The sequence below is a fragment of the Drosophila serrata genome, unplaced genomic scaffold, assembly GCF_035046125.1.
Source record: "Drosophila serrata isolate PLE 108 unplaced genomic scaffold, ASM3504612v1 contig_240, whole genome shotgun sequence".
Classification (NCBI taxonomy): Eukaryota; Metazoa; Arthropoda; class Insecta; order Diptera; family Drosophilidae; genus Drosophila; species Drosophila serrata.
Window position 1 is genome coordinate 1,351,774 of NW_028257138.1, and position 22,861 is coordinate 1,374,634.

General features: G+C 38.3%; 2 protein-coding genes and 1 long non-coding RNA gene across 6 annotated transcripts; all 3 read right to left on the reverse strand.

The window, feature by feature from the left end:
• Nucleotides 1–2,928: 2,928 nt before the first annotated feature.
• LOC110178152 (uncharacterized) lies at nucleotides 2,929–5,877 on the reverse strand. 3 transcript variants are annotated; one of them, XM_086830380.1, is made up of 12 exons: nucleotides 5,796–5,877; nucleotides 5,302–5,394; nucleotides 5,146–5,244; nucleotides 4,973–5,071; nucleotides 4,809–4,907; nucleotides 4,473–4,737; nucleotides 3,922–4,405; nucleotides 3,770–3,859; nucleotides 3,605–3,703; nucleotides 3,451–3,548; nucleotides 3,317–3,384; nucleotides 2,929–3,233 (listed from the first exon to the last, which is right to left on the reverse strand). In XM_086830380.1, exons 2-5 carry the CDS (start codon nucleotides 5,332–5,334, stop codon nucleotides 4,896–4,898), a joined length of 243 nt encoding a protein of 80 aa, XP_086686506.1. In that variant the 5' UTR covers nucleotides 5,335–5,394; nucleotides 5,796–5,877; the 3' UTR covers nucleotides 2,929–3,233; nucleotides 3,317–3,384; nucleotides 3,451–3,548; nucleotides 3,605–3,703; nucleotides 3,770–3,859; nucleotides 3,922–4,405; nucleotides 4,473–4,737; nucleotides 4,809–4,895. The 3 variants fall into 2 exon arrangements, with proteins under 3 accessions (XP_086686506.1, XP_086686504.1, XP_086686505.1); XM_086830378.1 differs by lacking the exon at nucleotides 5,796–5,877 and having other exon boundaries at nucleotides 5,309–5,601.
• A 7,824-nt stretch (nucleotides 5,878–13,701) lies between these two features.
• Nucleotides 13,702–22,419, reverse strand: l(2)gl (LLGL domain-containing protein l(2)gl). Of its 2 annotated transcripts, none has more exons than XR_015271100.1 (9): nucleotides 21,860–22,402; nucleotides 20,396–20,533; nucleotides 17,948–18,726; nucleotides 16,678–17,887; nucleotides 16,450–16,555; nucleotides 15,528–16,170; nucleotides 15,015–15,460; nucleotides 14,589–14,840; nucleotides 13,702–14,383 (listed from the first exon to the last, which is right to left on the reverse strand). XR_015271100.1 is itself a non-coding variant. In XM_020945134.2 (9 exons), exons 2-9 carry the CDS (start codon nucleotides 20,477–20,479, stop codon nucleotides 14,251–14,253), a joined length of 3,510 nt encoding a protein of 1,169 aa, XP_020800793.2. In that variant the 5' UTR covers nucleotides 20,480–20,533; nucleotides 21,860–22,419; the 3' UTR covers nucleotides 13,702–14,250. The 2 variants fall into 2 exon arrangements, 1 of the variants encoding a protein (XP_020800793.2); XM_020945134.2 differs by having other exon boundaries at nucleotides 14,589–14,697; nucleotides 21,860–22,419.
• LOC147643961 (uncharacterized) lies at nucleotides 19,226–20,385 on the reverse strand. Its single transcript, XR_015271105.1, has 2 exons — nucleotides 19,389–20,385; nucleotides 19,226–19,326 (listed from the first exon to the last, which is right to left on the reverse strand). It is a non-coding gene; the product is annotated as an uncharacterized LOC147643961 (long non-coding RNA).
• Nucleotides 22,420–22,861: the final 442 nt, after the last annotated feature.

Consider the following 22,861-nt stretch of genomic DNA (forward strand, 5'->3'; position numbering starts at 1 on the left):
CGAAAAAGTGTTATCGGAATGTTATCGGAAAGTGGTCTAAAAGTTATCGAAAAAGTGTTATCGGAATGTTATCGGAAAGTGGTCTAAAAGTTATCGAAAAAGTGTTATCGGAATGTTATCGGAAAGTGGTCTAAAAGTTATCGAAAAAGTGTTATCGGAATGTTATCGGAAAGTGGTCTAAAAGTTATCGAAAAAGTGTTATCGGAATGTTATCGGAAAGTGGTCTAAAAGTTATCGAAAAAGTGTTATCGGAATGTTATCGGAAAGTGGTCTAAAAGTTATCGAAAAAGTGTTATCGGAATGTTATCGGAAAGTGGTCTAAAAGTTATCGAAAAAGTGTTATCGGAATGTTATCGGAAAGTGGTCTAAAAGTTATCGAAAAAGTGTTATCGGAATGTTATCGGAAAGTGGTCTAAAAGTTATTGAAAAAGTGTTATCGGAATGTTATCGGAAAGTGGTCTAAAAGTTATCGAAAAAGTGTTATCGGAATGTTATCGGAAAGTGGTCTAAAAGTTATCGAAAAAGTGTTATCGGAATGTTATCGGAAAGTGGTCTAAAAGTTATCGAAAAAGTGTTATCGGAATGTTATCGGAAAGTGGTCTAAAAGTTATCGAAAAAGTGTTATCGGAATGTTATCGGAAAGTGGTCTAAAAGTTATCGAAAAAGTGTTATCGGAATGTTATCGGAAAGTGGTCTAAAAGTTATCGAAAAAGTGTTATCGGAATGTTATCGGAAAGTGGTCTAAAAGTTATCGAAAAAGTGTTATCGGAATGTTATCGGAAAGTGGTCTAAAAGTTATCGAAAAAGTGTTATCGGAATGTTATCGGAAAGTGGTCTAAAAGTTATCGAAAAAGTGTTATCGGAATGTTATCGGAAAGTGGTCTAAAAGTTATCGAAAAAGTGTTATCGGAATGTTATCGGAAAGTGGTCTAAAAGTTATCGAAAAAGTGTTATCGGAATGTTATCGGAAAGTGGTCTAAAAGTTATCGAAAAAGTGTTATCGGAATGTTATCGGAAAGTGGTCTAAAAGTTATCGAAAAAGTGTTATCGGAATGTTATCGGAAAGTGGTCTAAAAGTTATCGAAAAAGTGTTATCGGAATGTTATCGGAAAGTGGTCTAAAAGTTATCGAAAAAGTGTTATCGGAATGTTATCGGAAAGTGGTCTAAAAGTTATCGAAAAAGTGTTATCGGAATGTTATCGGAAAGTGGTCTAAAAGTTATCGAAAAAGTGTTATCGGAATGTTATCGGAAAGTGGTCTAAAAGTTATCGAAAAAGTGTTATCGGAATGTTATCGGAAAGTGGTCTAAAAGTTATTGAAAAAGTGTTATCGGAATGTTATCGGAAAGTGGTCTAAAAGTTATCGAAAAAGTGTTATCGGAATGTTATCGGAAAGTGGTCTAAAAGTTATCGAAAAAGTGTTATCGGAATGTTATCGGAAAGTGGTCTAAAAGTTATCGAAAAAGTGTTATCGGAATGTTATCGGAAAGTGGTCTAAAAGTTATCGAAAAAGTGTTATCGGAATGTTATCGGAAAGTGGTCTAAAAGTTATCGAAAAAGTGTTATCGGAATGTTATCGGAAAGTGGTCTAAAAGTTATCGAAAAAGTGTTATCGGAATGTTATCGGAAAGTGGTCTAAAAGTTATCGAAAAAGTGTTATCGGAATGTTATCGGAAAGTGGTCTAAAAGTTATCGAAAAAGTGTTATCGGAATGTTATCGGAAAGTGGTCTAAAAGTTATCGAAAAAGTGTTATCGGAATGTTATCGGAAAGTGGTCTAAAAGTTATCGAAAAAGTGTTATCGGAATGTTATCGGAAAGTGGTCTAAAAGTTATCGAAAAAGTGTTATCGGAATGTTATCGGAAAGTGGTCTAAAAGTTATCGAAAAAGTGTTATCGGAATGTTATCGGAAAGTGGTCTAAAAGTTATCGAAAAAGTGTTATCGGAATGTTATCGGAAAGTGGTCTAAAAGTTATCGAAAAAGTGTTATCGGAATGTTATCGGAAAGTGGTCTAAAAGTTATCGAAAAAGTGTTATCGGAATGTTATCGGAAAGTGGTCTAAAAGTTATCGAAAAAGTGTTATCGGAATGTTATCGGAAAGTGGTCTAAAAGTTATCGAAAAAGTGTTATCGGAATGTTATCGGAAAGTGGTCTAAAAGTTATCGAAAAAGTGTTATCGGAATGTTATCGGAAAGTGGTCTAAAAGTTATCGAAAAAGTGTTATCGGAATGTTATCGGAAAGTGGTCTAAAAGTTATCGAAAAAGTGTTATCGGAATGTTATCGGAAAGTGGTCTAAAAGTTATTGAAAAAGTGTTATCGGAATGTTATCGGAAAGTGGTCTAAAAGTTATCGAAAAAGTGTTATCGGAATGTTATCGGAAAGTGGTCTAAAAGTTATCGAAAAAGTGTTATCGGAATGTTATCGGAAAGTGGTCTAAAAGTTATCGAAAAAGTGTTATCGGAATGTTATCGGAAAGTGGTCTAAAAGTTATCAAAAAATTGCTTTCGAAATGGTATAGATTAATAGTCGGAAAGTTATCAAAAAGTTATAATAAATCGTCCAAAAACAAGTTTTAAAAATGACTAAAATCGGTATAAAAAATAATTTAAATATATGCTAAAAATTAATATATGTTTACATAGTTTAAGCTTTACTAGGTTTTGCCATCGTTTTGAGTACCAGTTTCCACCAATTGGCCTTTTTTAGTTTTTAAATAGCTAAACATTGATGTAGACAACGGCAGTAGGCTTTCAAATATAAATAACTGCGTATCATATTCTCCCCATGTGCCTCTCTAGCTTTTAAATGCCACCAAATAAGGCGCAAGAGCAAACAATGATTGTAACGGAACCTTGAACAGTAATTTCTAAAACAAAAACAATATAAAAGCAAGAGTAGTGCAAATATGCGTCCACAAATGCAAAGAAAGACGGGGAACAAAGAAATCAAAACATATATTTCTCTCATTCACTCCAATTACACGTGGCTGCATTTTCTAGCGGCTAATACACAAAGGGAAACGTAAACAAGGCTTCCACTTGCGTCTCGAGCTGTTCCGCACACAAATTCGTTGCCACTAACCTTTGGCATTGACGCAGATTCCCTTAAATCAATTTCCTCGTCACTTTTATATTGATCTTAATGGCGTGCGGTCGCGCCGAACTAGCGTCTGAAATCTGCTGCCATGTTCCTCTGCTGCTGCCGCCGGTGGTGCTGATGTTCGGCTGGCGTCACTGCAATAATAAAAATAAAAGTTTGATGTAGTCAAACAAGCAACAAAAAAGTGATAAACAAATCTGACAATCGTCCCCCTTACACGTATATCATTTTTGCTGCTGCTGCCTTTGTTTTTCTTCTCTTCGTAACGCTTGTATGATGGCGTCACTGCAATAATTAAAAGAACAATGATTTTCCAAGAAAACCACAAAAAAGAAATGATCGCGCACTTACCGGTCGTCTCGCTTTCACGCATATATTTTTTGCTGCCTCTGCTGCTCTTTTATTACTATTCTGCTCCAGCCGCAGCTCTTGCTGCTCTGCTGGCGTCGCTGCAATACATTTAAAAACAGCGTAGCTAAAAAAAACACAATGATTGCACACATACCGGTCGTCTCGCTTTTATGCATATAATTTTTAATGCCGCTGATGCTGCCTCTGTTGTTTTGCCGTCTTATCCGATGCTCTTGCTGCTCTGCTAGCGTCGCTGCAATACAAATAAAGCATCGGCTTAATAAAACAAACCACAAAAAAGTGATGATCGCACAAATACCTGTCGTCCCGCTTACACCCATATTCTTTTTCCTGCCGCTGCTACTGACCCTGTTGTTTTGCTGTTCCTGCCGCTGCTCTGCTGACGTACCTGCAATACACATAAAATATTGAATTAGTTGAACAACAAAAAAGAGATAGCCGCGCACATACCAGTCGTCTCGTTTTCACGCATATTGTTCTTTCTGCCGCTTCTGCTGCCTTTGCTGCTCTGCTTTTAATGCCGCAGCTCCATCTGCGACGATGGCGTCGCTTTAATAACATTGGCACCATTCTTTTCAGTGTGCTTGCTTTGAAATAGCGTGTAAAATACCAATAAATAAATACTAAAATTTAATATGGCGATATCGCCAAGATTGGTACACAAAGGGTGAGAACTTAACTAAATCCGAGTCTGGCAACTCCAAATACTGGAGCATATGGCGTTGCCAACCTTTTGATCTCGCGCTAACCTTGCCACCCCTTTCGCTTTCGCGCGTAATTTAAATTTAAATATTAAATAAGTTTAAGTATAACGGATAATGAGTGGAATCATATTAAAATATTTTTGTTTGTGGTAATATAATATTTATTTGATTTGCTGCTGCCTCTGCTCTGCCCTGCTGCTTATGCTGTCCTTTTTGCTCTGCCGGAGTCGCTGCAATAGTTCAAATAAAATATCGATTTAGTTAAAGGAACCGCAAAAGAGATTATCGCACACCTACCGGACGTCTCTCTTCCACGCATATTCCTTATGCTGCAGCTGCTTTTGCCACTTATTCACTGCTTATCTGGCCGTTTTTACTGCTGCTCTACTGGCGTCGCTGCAACAATACAAATAAAACATTGCTTTAGTTAAAGACACCACTGAAAAGCGATTAAAGGACATATCGGTCGTCTCGCTTTTTCACATATTATTATTGCAGTCGCTGTTTTTGTCCCTGTTTCTCTGCTGATCTTGCCGCTGCCTCTGCTTTTCTGCTGGCGTCGCTGCAATAATACAAATAAGACATTGATTCATTTTAAAAAAAACAACAAAAAAGAGATAACCACACACATACCGGTCGTCTCGCTTTCACGCATGTTCTTTTTGGAGCCGCTGTTGCTGTCCCTGTTTTTCTGCTGATCTTGCCACTGCCTCTGTTTGTCTACTGGCGTCGCTGCAATACATATTAAACATTTATTCAGTTAGAATACTACAAAAAAAAGATAACCAGAAACATACCGGTCGTCCTGCTTTCACGCGTATTCTTTTTGCAGCTGCTGTTGCCATCTTTGTTTCTCTGCTGATCTTGCCCCTGCCTCTGCTTTTCTGCTGGCGTCGCTGCAATAATACAAATAAAACATTGATTCAATGTAAAAAAAAAAACAACAAAAAAGAGATAACCATACACATACCGGTCGTCCCGCTTTCACGCGTATTTTTTTTGCAGCTGCTGTTGCCATCCCTGTTTCTCTGCTGATCTTGTCGCTGCCTCTGCTTTTCTGCTGGCGTCGCTGCAATAACACAGATAAAACATTGATTCAGTCAAAAAACCACAAAAAAGAGATTACCACACACATTCCGGTCGTCTCGCTTTCACACATATTGTTTTCTGCCGCTGTTGCTGCCCCTGGTATTCCGCTGCTTCTGCTCTGCTGGCGTCGCTGCAATAATTTAAACAAAACATTAATACAGTTAAACAAAAAAGGGGATGAGCGCCGTTATTGATATTTTTTGTTTTCTTTATTTCCTTTCGCTCCGATTTCCGCCGTGACGTTATGTTTTAAAAGACAAATCATCGACATATCGATAGTAATATATAGACAATACATTGGTGCTGGTATCGATATGGCGTCGACTCAAAACTCAGAAGCGCGCCGACAATCGGTCACACCAGCAACAAATAATACCAAATCGGATAGTGTTAAAAACGCGTTATCCAGTCCCCGAACCACACAAAGTAACCATTAGCAACTGGAAATATTTTTATTTTCTGCAACTGTTCGAAAAAATATATGTCCAATTATCGAAATGGCTCCTCTAGGTCTTTTGTTATGTGTTTTACCGAAATCCGTTTATTATGATTAATATTATTTACACGCCAAATAAAACCGCTGTTTATAGGTAAATATTTTAAGTGGCTAGTGTTTACGTTGTTTGGTTCAGCCACTGGTTCTCTGTAGTTTCACATCTGGTTCGTCGTAGATCACGGCACCTTCGTCACGGAACCATGGAACCAATGAAATATTTCGTTTATTATTATTTTCAAGCCAAATGAAACCGCGGCTTAAAGCTAAATATTTTGCGTCACTACTGTTTACGTTTTCTGATTCATCCACTGGTTCGCTAAGCCAGAAAACTGAACCGTTAGCAACGGAAGATTTTACCAATTTGATGAATTAAATGTTCAAAAAAAATGATGCTGTATTAACGACAGGAACCAGAAAACGGAACCATTAGCAACGGAAACAATTACCAATTTGATGAATTAGATGTGCAAAAACGGTATGCTTTATTAACGTCATGGGCTTTCTTAACATTTTGGTATGTGTTTCAAAAAAGTCCGTTCAGTCGTTCAGAAAAAAATTGATTTTTCGTAATTTTTGATTATAAATATAGCTACTGTTTACGTTGTCTGGTTCAGCCACTGGTTCTCTGCAGGTTCACACATGGTTCGCCATAGATCGCGGCTCGTTCATCATGGAACCATGGAACCAATGTAATTTTTCGATTATTTTTTACAAGCCAAATACAACAGCGGTTTATAGCTAAATATTTTAAGTTGCTACTGTTTACATTGTCTGGTTCAACCACTGGTTCGCTGAACCAGAAAACTGAAACATTAGCAAGGGAAAATTTTACCAATTTGATGAGTTATATGTTCAAAATTTTATATGCTTTATTAACGATATGAACTCTCTTAACATTTTGGAATGTGTTTCAAAAAAGATTAATATATAAAAACAAAATACAACAGCGGTTTATAGCTATATATTTTGTGTTGCTACTGTTAACGTTGTCTCGTTCAGCCACTGGTTCTCTGCAGGTACACATCTGGTTCGTCGTAGATCACGGCTCGTTCGTTATGGAACCAATGTAATTGTTTTTTTTTACAATCCAAATACAACAGCGTTTGAAAGCTAAATATTTTGTGTTGCTACTGTTAACGTCGTCTAGTTCAGCCACTAGTTCTCTGCAGCTTCACATCTGGTTCGTCGTAGATCACGTCTCGTTCGTTATGGAACCAAAGTAATTTTTCGATTATTTTTTACAAGACAAATACAACAGCGGTTTATAGCTAAATATTTTGTGTTGCTAATGTTAACGTTGTCTCGTTCAGCTACTGGTTCACTGCAGGTACACATCTGGTTGGTCGTGGATCACGGTTCGTTCGTTATGGAACCATGGAACCAATGTACTTTTTCTATTATTTTTTACAAGCCAAATACAACAGCGGTTTATAGCTAAATATTATGTGTTGCTACTGTTAAAGTTGTCTCGTTCAGCCACTGGTTCTCTGCAGCTTCACATCTGGTTCGTCGTAGATCACGGCTCGTTCCTTATGGAACCAATGTAATTTTTCGATTATTTTTTACAAGCCAAATACAACAGCGGTTTATAGCTAAATATTTTGTGTTGCTAATGTTAACGTTGTCTCGTTCAGCTACTGGTTCACTGCAGGTACACATCTGGTTCGTCGTAGATCACGGCTCGTTCGTTATGGAACCATGGAACCAATGTAATTTTTTTTTTTTACAAGCCAAATACAACAGCGGTTTATAACTAAATATTTTGTGTTGCTGCTGTATACGTTGTCTGGTTCACCCACTGGTTCTCTGCAGGTTCATATCCGGTTCGTCGTAGATCACGGCTCGTTCGTTATGGAACCATGGAACCAATGTAATTTTTCTATTATTTTTTACAAGCCAAATACAACAGCGGTTTATAGCTAAATATTTTGTGTTGCTACTGTTAACGTCGTCTCGTTCAGCCACTGGTTCTCTGCAGCTTCACATCTGGTTCGTCGTAGATCACGGCTCGTTCGTTATGGAACCAATGTAATTTTTCGATTATTTTTTACAAGCCAAATACAACAGCGGTTTATAGCTAAATATTTTGTGTTGCTACTGTTAACGTTGTCTCGTTCAGCTACTGGTTCACTGCAGGTACACATCTGGTTAGTCGTGGATCACGGCTCGTTCGTTATGGAACCATGGAACCAATGTAATTTTTCAGTTATTTTTTACAAGCCAAATACAACAGCGGTTTATAGCTAAATATTTTGTGTTGCTACTGTTAACGTTGTCTCGTTCAGCCACTGGTTCTCTGCAGGTTCATATCTGGTTCGTCGTAGATCACGTCTCGTTCGTTATGGAACCAATGTAATTGTTTTTTTTTTACAATCCAAATACAACAGCGTTTGAAAGCTAAATATTTTGTGTTGCTACTGTTAACGTCGTCTCGTTCAGCCACTGGTTCTCTGCAGCTTCACATCTGGTTCGTCGTAGATCACGGCTCGTTCGTTATGGAACCAATGTAATTTTTCGATTATTTTTTACAAGCCAAATACAACAGCGGTTTATAGCTAAATATTTTGTGTTGCTACTGTTAACGTTGTCTCGTTCAGCCACTGGTTCTCTGCAGGTACACATCTGGTTAGTCGTGGATCACGGTTCGTTCGTTATGGAACCATGGAACCAATGTACTTTTTCTATTATTTTTTACAAGCCAAATACAACAGCGGTTTATAGCTAAATATTATGTGTTGCTACTGTTAACGTTGTCTCGTTCAGCCACTGGTTCTCTGCAGCTTCACATCTGGTTCGTCGTAGATCACGGCTCGTTCGTTATGGAACCAATGTAATTTTTCGATTATTTTTTACAAGCCAAATACAGCAGCGGTTTATAGCTAAATATTTTGTGTTGCTACTGTTAACGTTGTCTCGTTCAGCCACTGGTTCTCTGCAGGTACACATCTGGTTAGTCGTGGCTCACAGCTCGTTCGTTATGGAACCATGGAACCAATGTAATTTTTCGATTATTTTTTACAAGCCAAATACAACAGCGGTTTATAGCTAAATATTTTGTGTTGCTGCTGTTAACGTTGTCTGTTTCGGCCACTGGTTCTCTGCAGGTTCAAATCCGGTTCATCGTAGATCACGGCTCGTTCATTATGGAACCAATGTAATTGTTTTTTTTTACAATCCAAATACAACAGCGTTTGAAAGCTAAATATTTTGTTTCTACTGTTTACGTTGTCTTGTCCAGCCACTGGTTCGCTGAACCAGAAAACTGAACCGTTAGTAACGGAAAATTTTACCAATTTGTTTAATTATATGTTCAAAATGGTATATGCTTTATTAACGATATGGGCTTTCTTAACATTTTGGTACGTGTTTCAAAAATGATTAATATTTACAAGCCAAATACAACAGCGTTTGATAGCTAAATATTTTGTGTTGCTACTGATTACGTTGTCTGGTTCAGCCACTGGTTCTCTGCAAGTTCACATCTGGTTCGTCGTAGATCACGGCTCGTTCGTCATGGTATCATGGATCCAATGTAATTTTTCTATTATTTTATACAAGCCAAATACAACAGCGGTTTATAGCTAAATATTTTGTGTTGCTACTGTTAACGTCGTCTCGTTCAGCCACTGGTTCTCTGCAGCTTCACATCTGGTTCTTCGTAGATCACGGCTTGTATGTTATGGAACCAATGTAATTTTTCTATTATTTTTTACAAGCCAAATACAACAGCGGATTATAGCTAAATATTTTGTGTTGCTACTGTTAACGTTGTCTCGTTCAGCCACTGGTTCTCTGCAGGTACACATCTGGTTAGTCGTGGATCACGGCTCGTTCGTTATGGAACCATGGAACCAATGTAATTTTTCGATTATTTTTTAAAAGCCAAATACAACAGCGGTTTATAGCTAAATATTTTGTGTTGCTACTGTTAACGTCGTCTCGTTCAGCCACTGGTTCTCTGCAGCTTCACATCTGGTTCTTCGTAGATCACGGCTTGTATGTTATGGAACCAATGTAATTTTTCTATTATTTTTTACAAGCCAAATACAACAGCGGATTATAGCTAAATATTTTGTGTTGCTACTGTTAACGTTGTCTCGTTCAGCCACTGGTTCTCTGCAGGTACACATCTGGTTAGTCGTGGATCACGGCTCGTTCGTTATGGAACCATGGAACCAATGTAATTTTTCGATTATTTTTTAAAAGCCAAATACAACAGCGGTTTATAGCTAAATATTATGTGTTGCTACTGTTAACGTTGTCTCGTTCAGCCACTGGTTCTCTGCAGGTTCACATCTGGTTCTTCGTAGATCACGGCTTGTATGTTATGGAACCAATGTAATTTTTCTATTATTTTTTACAAGCCAAATACAACAGCGGTTTATAACTAAATATTTTGTGTTGCTACTGTTAACGTTGTCTGGTTCAGCCACTTGTTCTCTGCTGGTTCATATCTGGTTCATCGTGGATCAGGGCTCGTTCGTTATGGAACCATGGAACCAATGTAATTTTTCGATTATTTTTTACAAGCCAAATACAACAGCGGTTTATAGCTAAATATTTTGTGTTGCTACTGTTAACGTTGTCTCGTTCAGCCACTGGTTCTCTGCAGGTTCATATCTGGTTAGTCGTGGATCACGGCTCGTTCGTTATGGAACCATGGAACCAATGTAATTTTTTTTTTTACAAGCCAAATACAACAGCGGTTTATAACTAAATATTTTGTGTTGCTACTGTTAACGTTGTCTGGTTCAGCCACTTGTTCTCTGCTGGTTCATATCTGGTTCATCGTGGATCAGGGCTCGTTCGTTATGGAACCATGGAACCAATGTAATTTTTCGATTATTTTTTACAAGCCAAATACAACAGCGGTTTATAGCTAAATATTTTGTGTTGCTACTGTTAACGTTGTCTCGTTCAGCTACTGGTTCACTGCAGGTACACATCTGGTTAGTCGTGGATCACGGCTCGTTCGTTATGGAACCATGGAACCAATGTAATTTTTCGATTATTTTTTACAAGCCAAATACAACAGCGGTTTATAGCTAAATATTATGTGTTGCTACTGTTAACGTTGTCTCGTTCAGCCACTGGTTCTCTGCAGCTTCACATCTGGTTCGTCGTAGATCACGGCTCGTTCGTTATGGAACCAATGTAATTTTTCGATTATTTTTTACAAGCCAAATACAGCAGCGGTTTATAGCTAAATATTTTGTGTTGCTACTGTTAACGTTGTCTCGTTCAGCCACTGGTTCACGGCAGGTACACATCTGGTTAGTCGTGGATCACAGCTCGTTCGTTATGGAACCATGGAACCAATGTAATTTTTCGATTATTTTTTACAAGCCAAATACAACAGCGGTTTATAGCTAAATATTTTGTGTTGCTGCTGTTAACGTTGTCTGTTTCGGCCACTAGTTCTCTGCAGGTTCACATCTGGTTCGTTGTAGATCACGGCTCGTTCGTTATGGAACCAATGTAATTTTTCGATTATTTTTTACAAGCCAAATACAACAGCGGTTTATAACTAAATATTTTGTGTTGCTGCTGTATACGTTGTCTGGTTCACCCACTGGTTCTCTGCAGGTTCAAATCCGGTTCGTCGTAGATCACGGCTCGTTCGTTATGGAACCATGGAACCAATGTAATTTTTCTATTATTTTTTACAAGCCAAATACAACAGCGGATTATAGCTAAATATTTTGTGTTGCTACTGTTAACGTCGTCTCGTTCAGCCACTGGTTCTCTGCAGGTACACATCTGGTTAGTCGTGGATCACGGCTCGTTCGTTATGGAACCAATGTAATTTTGCGATTATTTTTTACAAGCCAAATACAACAGAGGATTATAGCTAAATATTTTGTGTTTCTACTGTTAACGTTGTCTCGTTCAGCCACTGGTTCATTGCAGGTTCACATCTGGTTAGACGTGGATTACGGCGCGTTCGTTATGGAACCATGGAACCAATGTAATTTTGTTTATTTTACAAGCCAAATACATTAGCGGATTATAGCTAAATATTTTGTGTTGCTGCTGTATACGTTGTCTGGTTCACCCACTGGTTCTCTGCAGGTTCAAATCCGGTTCGTCGTAGATCACGGCTCGTTCGTTATGGAACCATGGAACCAATGTAATTTTTCTATTATTTTTTACAAGCCAAATACAACAGCGGATTATAGCTAAATATTTTGTGTTGCTGCTGTTAACGTTGTATGTTTCGGCCACTGGTTCTCTGCAGGTACACATCTGGTTCGTCGTAGATCACGGCTCGTTCGTTATGGAACCAATGTAATTTTTCGATTATTTTTTACAAGCCAAATACAACAGAGGATTATAGGTAAATATTTTGTGTTTCTACTGTTAACGTTGTCTCGTTCAGCCACTGGTTCATTGCAGGTTCACATCTGGTTAGACGTGGATTACGGCGCGTTCGTTATGGAACCATGGAACCAATGTAATTTTGTTTATTTTACAAGCCAAATACATTAGCGGATTATAGCTAAATATTTTGTGTTGCTACTGTTAACGTTGTCTCGATCAGCCACTGGTTCTCTGCAGGTTCACATCTGGTTAGTCGTGGATCACGGCTCGTTCGTTATGGAACCATGGAACCAATGTAATTTTTCGATTATTTTTTACAAGCCAAATACAACAGCGGTTTATAGCTAAATATTTTGTGTTGCTACTGTTAACGTTGTCTCATTCAGCCACTGGTTCTCTGCAGGTTCATATCTGGTTCGTCGTAGATCACGGCTCGTTCGTTATGGAACCAATGTAATTGTTTTTTTTTACAATCCAAATACAACAGCGTTTGAAAGCTAAATATTTTGTTTCTACTGTTTACGTTGTCTTGTCCAGCCACTGGTTCGCTGAACCAGAAAACTGAACCGTTAGTAACGGAAAATTTTACCAATTTGTTTAATTATATGTTCAAAATGGTATATGCTTTATTAACGATATGGGCTTTCTTAACATTTTGGTACGTGTTTCAAAAATGATTAATATTTACAAGCCAAATACAACAGCGTTTGATAGCTAAATATTTTGTGTTGCTACTGATTACGTTGTCTGGTTCAGCCACTGGTTCTCTGCAAGTTCACATCTGGTTCGTCGTAGATCACGGCTCGTTCGTCATGGTATCATGGATCCAATGTAATTTTGTTTTTTTTTACAAGCCAAATACATTAGCGGATTATAGCTAAAAATTTTGTGTTGCTACTGTTAACGTTGTCTGTTTCAGCCACTGGTTCTCTGCAGGTTCACATCTGGTTCATCGTAGATCACGGCTCGTTCGTCATGGTATCATGGATCCAATGTAATTTTGTTTTTTTTTACAAGCCAAATACATTAGCGGATTATAGCTAAAAATTTTGTGTTGCTACTGTTAACGTTGTCTGTTTCAGCCACTGGTTCTCTGCAGGTTCACATCTGGTTCATCGTAGATCACGGCACGTTTGTCATGGTACCATGGAACCATTGTAATTTTTATATTATTTTTTACAAGCCAAATACAGCAGCGGTTTATAGCTAAATATTTTGTGTTGCTACTGTTAACGTTGTCTGGTTCAGCGACTGGTTCTCCGGAGGTTCACATCTGGTTCCTCACAGTTGCCGCCATGCCCGTTATGGAACCATGGAACTAGATGTGAACCTGCACAGAACCAGAAAACGGAACCTAAACTAAAATATACTGGATTTAAAAATATTAGCTACATGAATTAAATATTCAAAAACAGCTTGGTCCAATGGAACTAGATGTGAACCAGCACAGAACCAATTTCTGAACCAACGAACGGAGCCATGATAAAAAATACTAAATTTAAAAATATTAAGTTTTTGAATTAAATATTAAAAAAAAAGATTGGTCCAACTAACGGCATGGCCTTGCGAAGTATTTTGGTAGATGTTTAATCAAAATCCGTCCAGTCGTTTAGAAAAAAATTTATTTTTTTGATTATTATTTAGCTAAAATTGGCGGTTTTATTGGGCTTGTAATGTAATAATCAATGGTCGAAATGCAATCGCTCTCATTTTTTAACTTTGTCTTTAAAATAATAATACTTAAAAAAGAAGTAAATTCCATTTAATACTTGTAAAAGCGAACGAATTGTCAGGGGTACAATAAATGCTCAAATATAAGTTTAAATTGTATAATAACTTGCAATATAGTTAAAAAATGTTTTAAAAATGCAATAGTTGCTGTGGACTGATAATTGCCATGGTGATCTTGTATTTTAAAAGTCAATATGTACATATGTAAAACACATATGCAAAAGCTTGCAATATGGTTGGGGTCAGAATAATAGAAAATCAAGCCCATGGCAAAAAGCTTTTAGGAAAGTTATTGAATACAAAACAATGTTCATAAAATCCATATCAAAATATATCATATCTTATGCTTATAAATGAATTTAAATTGTGGGTCTCCTTCATTTTATATTATTTTGACCTCATCCTGTTTTGATGATAGGTAAACTATAAAGTTTAATATTAAAATTCACTTTCTTCGTGCGTTGTCGTCCTTGTCGTTCTTGTCTCGCTTTCTCCGTTTGTCTTTTCATGTGATATGCTGGTGATAACTGATTTTATTACCACTGAACTAGTGCTCGTTTCCGAAGTGTTGCTGTTGGGTAAAGAATAAAGGTTAATGGAATTTATTTAGGGTTCGCATTTTTTACTCTTTAACAGGAAGAGTAATACAAATAAATTTATAGCAGAATTCCTCTAGAAGTTTAAGAGCATTAAAAATAAAAAACTACAAAGTAGCGTTTTATTTTCAAACGTTGGTTAAATTCACATCAAAAATATAGCGTAATAGATATAATCACCTTTTTGATTTTAAGTCCATTAGGTTGGGTATATTAATATCCGGAATGTCATTCATGTTCACGGTGGTAGTGGCTTGGTTGGTTTGCGTGCTAAGCACTGATAAGCGACCTATATTTATATATGGATATCATCATGAATAATAATAAAACAGCAGAATAAATATAAGATGCATGCAAAACTCTGGGTAAAAGGTGCGACTGTATTAATACAAGGAATATTAAACTGTTTTTATTGTCGGTTGCGGCGCATATCTAAAATCAAGAGGTAAATAAAACATTAAGAATTTGAATTGTTGAATTTAGAACCGAACTGATGACCGATATGGAGTAATACAAAAACAGAAAAGTATGCGAACTTAACGATTGTTTTACAAGACAACACACTGAAGTGAACGCTACTTGCTAAGGTTTACGTGGTTTACTTACCCACAGTCTCCTCTGTAGTTGTGGAACACAATGTGGTTGTCGTAGTGTTTAAATGGTCACGCACAGAGTCAACGGTAATGTCACCTATGGAGCTAGTGATGGTCTCGTTGGCACGGTTGGGTGAGTTGCTATTGCTGACTCCATTGGTTAGATGAAGGCTATTCCGGTCTACGCTAACCTCAACTGTCTTCGAGCGTTGCGTAGCCACCGGCAGCTCCTTGATTTCGGCATTATTAACCACCTCATTATTGGCGTCCGTTTCCTTATCACTCTCTTCCCCGTCATTCGATTGCAGTGCTGAACCTTCGGTCTCCAAGGGCTCAACTTCAACAATGCCAGTTGGTTGTACGACTTTGGACGTTGCTAGAGCAATACGCTGCAGCTCAGAAGAAGACATCATGTATAGAGCTTCACCATCATTGGTAAAACAAAGTGACGAAATCCCACTAAGAAAAAAAAATACGTTACAAGTAATTCACTTTGTTATTCATAGTTAATTAAAGTTCAACTTGCTTGATATCTTCACGTCGCACGGCGGCCGCATTAAGTTGTCTTTTTAGCTCAGGCACTGACAAAACCATAATATCGCCCATGTTGGTCAAACAAATCAAAGCCATTTCGTGGTACATCTCTCTACGCCCAGCACCGGACCTTCCACTGATATTCACAGGACCATCTCCATCGCCATGTGATCGTGTGGACTTGGTGGGGCTGTTAGCGTGAAGACTTTGCAACAACTCCGGCGATATGGGGCAATAAAATGATCCAAAGTGAATGCGTCGAATGCGAGCCCCTTCGTGGGCGGTTAGCTTATACTTATTAATCGGCTTTAATTGCGGTAGTGAAAATACTTTAAATTGCTCTTCGGAAGCAATAAGAAGGCGATATGGAGGTGTTCCGTTTTCTCCGGCGTTTAACTGATCTACAGGGCAGCCTGTCTGATCGAAAATGGAAATTCCTACCACAGGCGCACGATGTTTCAGTTGAATCTCTTTGGCAAGCTGTGCAGAAATGCGACGTGGAGTCTGTGGAGAAGCATTCCCGCTTGCCGGCGGAACCGAAGTCGCGGCGGTCTGAGCTGGCGGCAAGTGCAAAAGAAACACAGACACTGTACTGGAATTGGTTGCTGACCACAAAGTAGGCGACGTTATGTTGACTGGAATGGATGTAAATAAACAATTTGTTATATCAAAGTATTCATTATTTACACATCATAAAAATAACTAAAACCTGGGTCCGGAAATTTTTAAGCTGGAATCGTTTGCAAACCATTTACATACTACCCCTTAAAATTAAATATTTGCAACAAATAACGGGCAAACGATTTTATTTGTAGAAAAGACCGGAGTTTGTTTAATGCAATTAATAAGTGGCACGTACATTGTATACAATAAATGGAGGCTGGGTGGAAATTCAACATAAATAGCGTACTTACCGTTAGTAACATAAGTTTTCGCGAATAACAAACACCGCACCATCGAACCCAGACCGTCGTCAGTATTGCGTGCCTCAATTTGCCGCTCAATAGGCCGCGCTTCTAGCTGCAAGCACAAATTAAAATAACAAAAAAATTACCATGAGACACCCTACAAAAATCCTTAGGGCGGAAAATCTAAATAAGGCTTTACGGGATTAGGCATCCTTCTTGAATAAGGATACTTACAGTTGTTGGCACTTGATTGGTGGGATTGTTTCGTGTTGATCGACCCTTACGAAGCTTCCTAAATGACTCCCGCAGTGATTTTTTAAACGACTTTCGACGAGACAATTGCTCACCGGCGCCAGTAAGATCGTTTGGATTTAATGTGCATCGGTGAAAGACAGGAACAAAGTTCTTAAAATCAAACAGCACTAGTCCATGCGCAGTTCCACCGGACACAAGACCCCAGTTCGCTTCAAGTGCCATGCAAGTGATGCTGGCTGGCGGCAAGACCTGGAGCACTCCTGTTATATTCACGCCGTTTTCAGTTAGCGGACTGGCGGCTTCTTCCAAAAGGTTTGGCCGCACGTTTAGCTGATCATGACCCTTCCATACGAATCCATCGCGGTCGCTGACCAAATTCATGCAATTGTATTTTAAAGAGTCCCTTGCGTCAGAAGTGTCGTCGAAATCTGCAATAACAATCTGGCCTGCTGTACCGCCAACAATTAACTGTCCTGTGTGTGGGCAGAGCGCTATTTTTTTTACAGCCAACCGAGGATCATCGGAGTATGGATCAAAGAGTCCGGATTTCCGAAATGGCGGCTCTCCCTCATCCAGTTGTTCAGCACTAAGGTGATCCACACTAATATCTGCAGCAGCATCATCCCTATTTTCATGCTCGTTTCCAAAAATGATGTCAGTTTTAAAGTTGTAAATGGGTTTAAGCAATACTCCGGTACAATCCCAGAATTTAACAGAGCCATCTTCATGGCCGGTCAAAAGGATTTCATACCCCGGACCCTCGTCCTCCTCATCAGATTGAGGATTACTATCTTGTAATACACCGCCGGTGATTGGCCAGTCAATATTGCTGTAGTCAATATCTTGTTTATCGCCCGCTCTGAGAATACGGTCATACACACTCTGAGTGACTTGGGATGTCAAGTAGTTGCATGTAACTGCAGATGCGTGTACTGAGTGAAGGTATGGCGCCTTGATGGCGGAAATATTAGAGTCTGTGAGGTCGTAGGCACAGAACTCCTCTTCGAGGAGTACAATCAACACTTCAGCAACGTCGCTATCATCTTTGTAGGTGACAAAGAAGTCAATAACTTTAGACGTAAAGTCAAGACACACTTTTTGTCCATCGCTCACGTGTACAGATACGCAATTATGATCTCCATACGCCGAGCGCGGCATGCCGCCGGAGAAAATAATAACATCGTTGTTTCTGAAAAACATTAAATTTTAGTTATCTTATTTGTCGTTCGGGGTTGCTAAGTATATTTACCCTCGCTTCCCCTTGTACAGACGATTGATGCTCTTGCATGGATCTGGGCCGTAGGGGACATAGTTAACATTCTGCGGCGGTTCAGCGGTATCGATGTTCCAGGTTGCATACGAACCGTCCGCATGATACCAGCTGAATTCAGATCCAGCAACATCGACTGAAAGTCCAACGCTTTGACCATGTCCAGGGGCTATATAGGCTCGCTCAACGGAAGACGATTCGAAATCCCACAAAACACAAAGGCCACGGTTGTAGGCAATTAACAGCTTATTCGGCTCATTTGGAAGTTGGCGAATTGACTCAATTGCACCTGGATTTAATTTGTAAGCGGGGGGCACCTGTTCCAACACAACGTCATGGTAAACTACATTCTCTCTTATTGTAAAGGTATGCAGATCGAGTTGGTAGATGTTGCCACCTTCCGTTCCAATCCACAGCACATCTTTATTTGAGGAACAGCAAAGGGAAGATACTTTTTTAAGCTTTCCGTCGAAAGGCAGTGTTTTTATTGGCACCAATGTGGTCCCAACAGGCTCCCACAGTATTAGTTGATTTGCTACTGTTAATGAAAGGATGCGACCTGTGCCGTATACCCATTCCAGTAACTGAACATTGAGCTCTGCTGCAGAATTGCTCACCAGCGTGTGCTGTCCGTACAGTTCTACACCGGGCTGGCCAAAGACTTTTATAGCTCCTGTTTGCGTGCCAATCGCCATTAGTTTTGCGACAGGATCATATGCCAATGCAGATGGCTTGTGAGGAAAGCCATGCTGTGCAGTCTGAAAAAATAATTAAATTACCAAATTAACAAGTGTGATTTTGAAATATTTAAGTAAAGTGCGGGGGGGTTTAAGTCCCGCTCACCTTTTCCGATTAATATTTGTTATCTTATCTAATGCATCATAGGTTTAACAAATAACACAATTTGCCACGCCGAAGTTTGAATACCCTTTCAGGTTGCAACTCGATAATCAATTTTTATATAGAATTTAAATTATTTATATTTATGTTAAAAGACAAAGAAGCAATTCAATTTTTTATTATACCCTTGCAGGGTATTGTAATTTTAGTGAGAAGTTTGCAACGAGTGAAGGAGACATTGCCGACCCTATAGTGTACATATATTCCTCATCAGCACCAACAGACGAGACGATCTAGCCATGGCCCTTCCAGAACCATGAATAGCTGTGGTTCTTCGCACATTTTAGAAAAGCAATGCCAATTCCCAATTTAGTTCGATTTATATAAAAATACTGAAAAATAATAACAAAAATTTAACACATTAAACTTATTTTATAATAATTGTATTATTTTGACAATATACATAGAAAAGCACGTTTGGTTTTTTAGAGCTTGCTGTACGCCGTATGCGCTGTAATCTGAGTAATATAGTAAAAGAGCTGAAGGTAGCAGTTGGTTCATGGTGTTTTGACCCACTTACAGGTGCTGCAATTTTTAACCTCGGTTCTTTGTAAGTTTTCTTTTTTTTATCTTATCAGCAGTTTCTATTGCGGCTATCTACATACATAATCAAAATATTTCGTTTCGTACGATATGGTGGTATTTCTGAAAACTAACCATTTACCCGGCCCAAAAAGCAAATAAAGCTAATCTTATCAACTACACTCCCTTCGTTGCACTGGCTGGCGACTATATTTGCCCTGATTGCTTTGTGTGCTTGCTTGATGATTAATGCGTTTGTGCTAGGCTACACGATGTTGCTGACTAATTTAAAAAGCGGAAGGCTTTTAATTTGAAGGGACTCAGATGTAATATAGCCTAAATTCCAAGGCAAAATTTGTTGACTAGGAGTAAAATTGAACCTCAGTGTCACTATAAGCCAGGCAGCTATGATAATTCAAAAACATTCGTGTGAATGGACAATTTTGGGAAAGAACTGCGGATGATGTCATTCAAACTATCGTCGCTACGAACTCGAAGACATAGTCGGTGGGGTAGCTCGCGTATATGTTGAAGTGTTATTTACAAAAGTATAATATGAGGCATAGGCAAAATGCTTTGAAAGCTTAAACAAGAATTTTTCTATATTAAGGACCGTTCTCGGCAGCTGACGAATGGTGTTCACTAATATCATTTGCAGTACTTGAATATTTTATGGTCTCAACATTCCCTCTTCTCTCGGTAAGCATATGTTACCGAAACAAAAAAAAATACTGAATTAAATATAGTCGACCCCTTAATTGAATATGTCAACTGGTTCGGTCATTTAAAAAGAGTCTTTTTTGGACGCCTACTATCTAATAATGCAGCAGATGTGTGTGCTTCAACCTACAGAGATAACAGCCTGCATTCCCCACATAAGACTCAAAGAAAGTTTCTGGCAACTGGGTGTGGCTAGTCTGAAAAGGTATTGAGATAGTATGAGGTAGTTTATAAAAAAAACTGATGAAAAAGCGACTACTACTCTTCAATGGCTATTTTAGTTACCTTGCGATAAGCGAATAGATCCTTCTGCAAGCGTTGTCTCTCCGCCGTGGGCTGTTGACCCTTTCCTCGTATAAACTTTAACATTGTTCCTGCGATTTTTTGTGGAACCTCTTTTACTTATATTTGGCGCCCTCTTGCCTGAAAATAAATCAAAATAAAAAATTAATAAAGTTTATCAATATTATTAATATTTTTTCTTGCATTCGTCAGTGTTATTTAACCATTTTTGTTCAATTCCAAGTTCAATAAAGCTAAAATCATGACGCAGTGTTTCTAAATACCTTTACCTTTAAATTAATATAAGTTTAAAACTTTAATTTTTAATAGCCTTAGTATTTTAAATTTAAATATTAAGACTTTTTAAAAGCCATTATTTTCTGATATAAAAAAATAGAAAACTTTTTAAGAGTCAACAAGAACTCGCGGCTTGAAGACTTGCTAAACGAGTTGTGGAGAGATTGTTAATGGACGTCGGGGGGAAACGTTTGTAGGCGGTTGTATCGTGGCAAACTGTGTAGCTATGTAAAATTCTATGTAACTGGATATACCTTCATCGCTACATAAATAACTGAGCGTGACAACGAGTGAGGAGACAAAACAAAAGTATACATAAAATCAGTTGCGATTGAAAGAACCGACACGTTAGGGTTATATACAAAATTATGATTAACAAGTTAAACAAAGACAAACAATAAAGGAAGCAGATTGTAAATCGATATATTTATATTTATGTTAGAAAAACATTGAAGTGATGCCTACTTACATTCTGATCCGTCTTATTCCGACTTATGTATATGCTAGTGAGATTATATAGAAGACTAACTGCACAGTTTGATTCAGATAGCTTAAAAACTGAGAGACTAGTTTGCGTAGAAACGGAGAAACGAACGACTGTACTGTTGATGCTGATCAAGAAGAAGGGCATAAAAACGCTAATAAATATTGATTTCCTACTGCAAGAGTTTAAAAATAACTGCTATAAAAAGTACGACTCTCGCTTCGAGCTCTGGCCATTATTTGTTTGTATATACGTACATACATACAATAATATGTATGTATGCATTTCATGTTAATGAACTCGCTACGCTGCGTTGCACATGAAAACAAAATCGCGTTGGTGTATCTTATATATGTATGTGTGCGTGATAGATGTACATGCACTCAACATTTGCATTACAATTGACAAAGGTAATTCAATTATTAAAGAACGGTGTTTTACAGTGTAGCTAATATACAATATATTCAGCTACATAGGTGAGCTTGAACCAACTGAATTTAAGTACGCGAAATGACCTAATTTTTATACGGCCCCGATCGCACAACTTGCCATTTTACTCCGGCATTTGCCCATTCATATGTACATACACACATGCATATGGCCACGAACTGTTATATATGTGTGGAGAAACGAAATTACCATAGAAAAACAAGAATGTCTGCATACAGTTTGCGTGGCTGACTCACCGAAAGTTTTTATGTACACTTGTAGTTGAAATGTGCAGGCAGGCCTTTTATAAACACAATTATGATCACAATATTTGCCGCTTTTAAATTTGAATTCTTTTTAAGACACTTGCACAAATTTACTTGCCGCTGCGCACTGACGGCGGTGGCTTAATAATAAACGATTTTTGCTTCGGCACTGACACACCTACGTACAACATATGTTTATGAAGGGCTTGCACTAATCACATTTGCTTTCGCTTCGTTGGTAAAATTAAATAAACATGGATAAACACTGATAACAGGTAAGGACAAAAATATTGCGGCCGTGCGGAGCTGGATATTGTGCACGTATTATAATTGATGGAAAAAATTCTTCAACGCGACGCACCTCGCGACGACATTTTTAAGCGGCGATCTATGTGACCGTTTTAAGAAGACTAAAAAATGGCAAACTGTACACTTTTAGCACAGTTAAGTACGATGTTACAACACTGTTTTAAAGCAGTGAGAAGGAGAGAGAGGCATATAGCTTAGAACGGCTTTTCGTGAGCGCCACCCCAAAGAGTGGTGCTGCAACGTGAATGCAAAATACTAGAAATTTGGTTGGCGTTAGGACATTCCTGGCGCCATACTTTTAGTATATTCTCAGCGGGGGCAAAATAGAATAAGTAATTGGCCTCTCGCTCTTTCTCGGTATTTGAATTGACGGTCCCGCCCTAAAACAGTTTTACCCTCTCCGTACCGTACTTAAATGTCTAATTGAACGAAAATATCAGTTTGATTGCCGATTTAAAAGCCTAAAAGTATTCATAACATTTATTATTAACGGTGGGAAACCCTGCTAAGCTTTGCTATAATTTGACGTTGCCAGATTGATGGGAGGCACCTGCCATCAAGAATCGATAACATATCCATTTTTCCCGCGGAAATCGCTTCATTTCCGTATTGGCATTGTTTGGGTGGAGCAGCGACTTTGAAGGAGCTACCAAAAAAACGTGTGCAATGTGATAGTAATAGTTT

Bases quoted from the DNA above. Each gene is read 5' to 3' on its own strand.
- LOC110178152 (XM_086830378.1), bottom strand. From the start codon at position 5,417: ATGTTTTGTTTAAATTATTGCAGCGACGCCAGCAGAGCAGAAGCAGCG. The intron at 5,245-5,308 runs GTGTGTGGTAAT...GTGTTATTGCAG, and splicing joins GAAAGCGAGACGACCGGAAT to CGACGCCAGCAGAAAAGCAG. The intron at 5,072-5,145 runs GTATGTGTATGG...GTATTATTGCAG, and splicing joins GCGTGAAAGCGGGACGACCG to CGACGCCAGCAGAAAAGCAG.